Source organism: Pediculus humanus, genomic scaffold (genome assembly GCF_000006295.1).
Source record: "Pediculus humanus corporis 1103172108177 genomic scaffold, whole genome shotgun sequence".
Taxonomy (NCBI): domain Eukaryota; kingdom Metazoa; phylum Arthropoda; class Insecta; order Psocodea; family Pediculidae; genus Pediculus; species Pediculus humanus.
The window spans coordinates 63,720-69,178 of record NW_002987747.1 but is presented as its reverse complement, the minus strand read 5'-3'; the positions used below and the strand labels follow the sequence as shown (position 1 = coordinate 69,178).

The following is a 5,459-nucleotide window of genomic DNA, read 5'->3' as shown; positions in this document are numbered from 1 at the left end:
AAAAAAAAAAAAAAAAAAAAAACCTTGTAAATCAGTCATCCAAAGTATAAAATAAAATAAAAATAATTATTTCTACCTTAATGACTTATTCATCATTTTTTTTTTTACATAAATAAACTTTTAAATTCACAATTCAAGGGTGTTCAAAAGGTATAACTCTTTGGTGATCATCAAAGGATTTCATATAATATTATTATTATTATTATTATGATTCCGTGATAAAATATAATAAGACTTATTTTATTAACTGTGCAAAAAAAAAGAGCATAATAATAATTTAAATTCTCATTTCAAATCTAAGGAAAAAAAACCTAATGTAAATTTTTATTTTATCCTATTATTTTTTCTAACAAACTAAATAAATAAATAATATTACATTTAATTAATTTGTGTCGGATAATAAATGATATTAAAAGTTTAAGCGTTTAAAAATTATCTTTGTAAATATTATAATAATTAATAATAATAATTTAAATAAAATAAATATTTAAAATGAGTCATCATCATCATCATCATGTGGTTTAACAAATATTAACTTTTTTTTCTGTTTTTTTTTGTAAATGGATTCGAGATTTAAAAATAAATAAATAAGTTTTAAAAGTAATTTTTAAAAACTTTAGAAAATTTAAATAATAATTACAATTTTAATTAATTGTAATTATTATTTTATAATGTGATATCGTCCATGTTTTTTTTTAAATAGAATAATCTTACCGCCATTTTTGATTTTCGTGGTTGCAGACATTCATAAAATTTATTTATACAGATGCGCTTACTGATTATTTTGTTTTCAAAACATAATAGAATTAGTTATTATTATTGTTAAATAAATAAAAATAATAATAATAAAAAAATGACGACAATTATTCGTGTGAAAAGACATAGAGGAGAAGATCCAGTTGAAGCATTAGTTTTATCATGTAAAAGAAAAAAAACGGAAAATTGTTCTGTTACATCAGATGGAAATTCATTTAAATATATTTTAAATTTTTCAGGAACGGTAGAAGAAAAGGTTTGATTCAAATGTAGTTCATTTTCTTCCTCCCCCGCCCTTTTTTTTTGTTCTTTCATTAATTTTATTATTTAATGATGTGAAAAAGGTAAAAGTTATAGTTTTGGCATTTTTTTTTTGAAATTAGGATGATAAGATCGCAGCGAGTACTGTAGAATCATTTAGAAAAGATTCTAAATATTCAAATTTAAAAAAAAAAGAACATGTACCGGACATAAAAGTTAAACAAAGAAAAGAATATAAGGAAAAAACAGATGATAGTAGATTTACATTGCTAAGTTTTTTAAGGTCTAATAATGCATTTGAAGACTCTAATACTGATTCATATAATGATGGCCAAAAAAATGTCACTATTGTTGATGTCAGCAAGGAAAATGACGAAAATTTATCCACTAACAATATTGGTGATGGTTCTTATGTGTACGATTTATATAGTGCAAACGTAGAAAATGATTCCGATTACAATGACATGTTTATGGAACATCTTCTAAGGTAAATTATATATATATGAAAATTTGGTCCATGCAAGAGTAACAGTTATCGTAGAAAAATATAATTGACTTTTCCTTTCACTTAGTATTGTTATATATAACCTTTAAAATCATTGTAATCAATTGTAAAAAAAAAAATTAAATCATAAGAAATTAGAATGTTTAAATAATAGTGTCCTCAATAAGAGAATGTTATCGATGAAACTTGCTGTCATTAATTCCATTTATGGTTATTTATTTCTGCCTTGATATTATTTTTGTTATTAAAACAATTGATTTTTCTTTTTTTTTTTTCCATACAAAATTATCAATTGCTTATTTAATTTACAATCCTTAATTATTTGGTTTATGCTTGATTCATTTCTTTAATATTAAATATTTTAAATATTTAAAAAAAAAAAAATGAATTGATTACAGCATTCAACCTTTGGATTGTGATTTAGACTACAGAAATAGTGAGGATTTATACGATGTGGCAGATCCCGATGAAGATGATTCTAACGATGAAAATAATTGGAGAAATGATTATCCAGATTCAGAGTAATTAATTTCAATAATAATAATAATTATTTTTTAAAAAAATAATCATTTTTCTAAAATTAAAACTGTTGTTGTTTTCAATTAGTATTTTCGAAGATGATGATGATGATGATAATGATGATGATGATGATGATGATGATGGTGGTGGTGGTGGTGGTGATAATGAAGATGACGATCTAGCAAAACAATTAAAAAAATTTCACTTAGGTATTAAACTAAATGATGTTTATATTTTACAAAATGTCGTTTCGAATTCTTTTATTATTATTATTATTATTATTATTATTATTAATTATAGAAAATGATTATGAATCATCGTGTTCGGACGATGATAATTTTTACAATTACGATGATGATGAAAAATATTGTTATTACGAAGCAGAAGATTTAGCCGGTAAAAGATATGCTAAATATAAAGCAAACGCAATGAAAAAATTTTACAAACAAGATGAAAACGAAGAAGATGAAAGCGATGATGATGATGATGAATATATTGACTGTCAGGATTCATTTTGTGGAAATTCCGATTAATTTATATATATATATAATTTGAATTTTGCCAAATAATTTTTCCTTTTTTTAGAAAAAAATTTTGTTATACGTTCACATTATTATTATTATTATTATTTTTGTATTTATAATTAATGTTTCGAGGGGGATTCCTTGCTCATTTATTTATAATAATTATTATCGATTGCATAAATAAACAATTTAATTTTTTATATTATATACACGTGGGTAAAATTATGATAATAATGATAACATAATGATAATCGTACGTGTGATTGCTCAATTATACGAATAAATAATTTTTAAATGTAAATAAATAATAAATCACGTGTTCAATGAAATAAATAAATAATAAAAATAAATTTTTCATTTTGATATTTTTTTTTTTTTATCATCGTTATTATTATTATTATTATTCTTATACGAATCAAATTAAAAAATTTTAATTTTAATTTTATAATATTTGAAGAAAATGGGAAAAGGGGTGGAGGAGGAGGGTGGGGGGAAAGGGAAAAATTTATTTAAAAAAAAAAAAAAAGAAAACAGATTTAGTTTTAATTTTCAGAATCGTTGTAATAATTATCGTTGTAATTTACATTTTCACTTTTTCATTGTTTTTATCATTGTGATCTTTTATTGTAACATTATTATTATTATTATTATTAGTAGTAGTAGTAGTAGTAGTATTAGCATTAGCATTATTATTATTAGTTTTAATTTTCTTTAATAATTTCGGCTTGTTGTTTTGTACAAATGATGGACTCGTTGACGTCGTGTTATTATTATTATTATTATTATTATTATTATTAAAATTCGCCATTACATTTTGAAAATTTTGCGACCTGCTTTGTTTTTCAAAATTAACAACGTTGTTTATAAACGTTTTTGCGGATTGTATTGGAAAATTTGTTTTTTCGTTTTTTAAATAATTCCAAGGATTTATTTTTCCTCTGCTTGAATTTCTCGAATTTGTATCGCCCAATGATTTAACAACTTCGTAATTTTTAGATTTATCAAAATTTTTATCACCTAATTGTGATTTTGAATTAAAATCAACTTTAACGTTTGTAGATATTTTTGCTATTCTTTTCCCTTTCACGTCAAGATCGACACTCATGAAAGAAGGTGAATAATTTTGTCGGTAAACGAGTTCCCATTGACCGGTACTCGCAAATCTATCGGATCTTTTATCAACGACCACTGTATAAAAACGCGTTAATTACGTCATTGGTAATAATAATGATAATGAATTTGTTAAAAAAAAAAAAAAAAAGGAGAAAAACCTTTTATGACATCGCGTAACATTTGTGGACAAAGTCTTGCCGTTACTTTCGTACTCGGATCCATGGCTGGATTTTCATTGATTTCAATTAACCAGGGTCCATCTTTTATATTTGAACTTAACATAAAATCAGCACCGTAAACTTCAAACCAATTCCTTCTTGGTCCATCGAAAGTATCTTGTGCTGATAACATGATGCTAACGATGGCATCTCTCATACCCGGATATATAATTTCTTTCCACGCGTTCGGATGTCCCAAAGTTCTGAAAAATCAATGATGATCGTTAACCCGGGGGGGGGGAGGTAGGAGGAGGGTTTAAGAACAAAACCATTCCGTTAATTATACTGTATTTAAAAAAAAAATAAAAAACTAACGAAAGATAAATTTGAAACGTGTTTGAATCCCACATGTTTTGATCGGTGAACGCCGTGTCAAAACGATTAACGTATTTCCTTTGTACTGAATTATTTGATAAATGTACGGATTCGTGTAAATTACGAAGAGCAAAAGGTTGCGAACAAAATCTCAAATAACATTCTCTGTAATAATGATAATAATAATAATTAATAAATGTTTAAAAATGATGTCACGGTTAAGCACATTTACTTACTTGTACATCCAAATTTCTAATGGAGTTAATTTTGTTATCATAAACCATTGACGAATGTCAAATTTTGTATTATAAATAAGAAGAGGTTTTTCTGAAGAAAAGAAAATTAATGATAATGATAATGATAATGATAATAACAACGAATCGTTAATTAGTTTAGTTTTTTTGTTCACCTATATATTTTTGTACGATGTATTTCGAATGTTGTCCTATATAATAAACGTTATTCGTCATGAAAATTCCTCTTCCGCAACTGGCACAATATGGTTTCATTATCCAAATATTAAGTCTACCATCTATGTCTATTTCAGGCCAATGTTTTTTCATTATCCTAAGAGTTTCTACTGCTTTCGTATAAACCACCTGCAATTTTTTTATTTGAAACGGAGGTAAAGAGGGAGGGGTAGGGGTTAATAATAAATAAAATAAAAGCGATTCAATAAATTTATGTAATTTAATACCATCAATTGCGCGCTGGAGCCTTCTTGAAGTTTTCCATGATCGTTAGCTATGGTGTAAAACCATTGTAAAAATGTATTCCATTCTTCTTGTAAAACTTTCGGTTCGTCCATCACGCTCAAATCTTCATTTTCTTTAAATCTCATATATTTTTCACATTGTTTTATGGCAAATTCGAAAGCTTTTAATGGAACCTGGAAAACAAAAAGTTTATTATTATTATAATAACGACGTTTGTCGGAGGTTTTCCAACATTTATTCCAGGTTTCTACCCGCCGAACCCAAAGTAAATATAAATGTCTGATGGTTAGGTTTCGTTTTGTTATAACCTATGACGTCACGACAATTCTCGTAAGTCTTAGTGAGGCACTGATTAGTATACATTATTATTATTATTATCGCAATGACGTACTTTTCCCTTTTTCGCTTGCACTCCTTTTATCCCTCTGTCGAAAAATGTATCCGATAACCATTTTAACATTCCCAAACAAGCGGTGATTTGAAAATCTTGAAAAAATGCTTGAAGATCATCAGCTTCTCCAGTATTATACAT

At 25.8% G+C, this 5,459-nt stretch overlaps 2 protein-coding genes across 2 annotated transcripts; one reads left to right on the top strand and one right to left on the bottom strand.

The window, feature by feature from the left end:
* Positions 1–853: 853 nt before the first annotated feature.
* Positions 854–1,752, top strand: Phum_PHUM410850 (uncharacterized protein; the record flags this gene model as incomplete). The annotated part of the gene is made up of 3 exons (XM_002428882.1): positions 854–1,012; positions 1,140–1,504; positions 1,677–1,752. 3 exons carry the CDS (start codon positions 854–856, stop codon positions 1,750–1,752), a joined length of 600 nt encoding a protein of 199 aa, XP_002428927.1.
* Positions 1,753–3,492: 1,740 nt separating this feature from the next.
* Positions 3,493–5,459, bottom strand: Phum_PHUM410840 (uncharacterized protein; the record flags this gene model as incomplete). Its single annotated transcript, XM_002428881.1, has 8 exons — positions 3,493–3,546; positions 3,611–3,753; positions 3,837–4,099; positions 4,212–4,376; positions 4,448–4,538; positions 4,621–4,810; positions 4,909–5,100; positions 5,319–5,459. The coding sequence occupies 8 exons, from the start codon at positions 5,457–5,459 to the stop codon at positions 3,493–3,495; spliced, it is 1,239 nt and encodes a 412-aa protein (XP_002428926.1).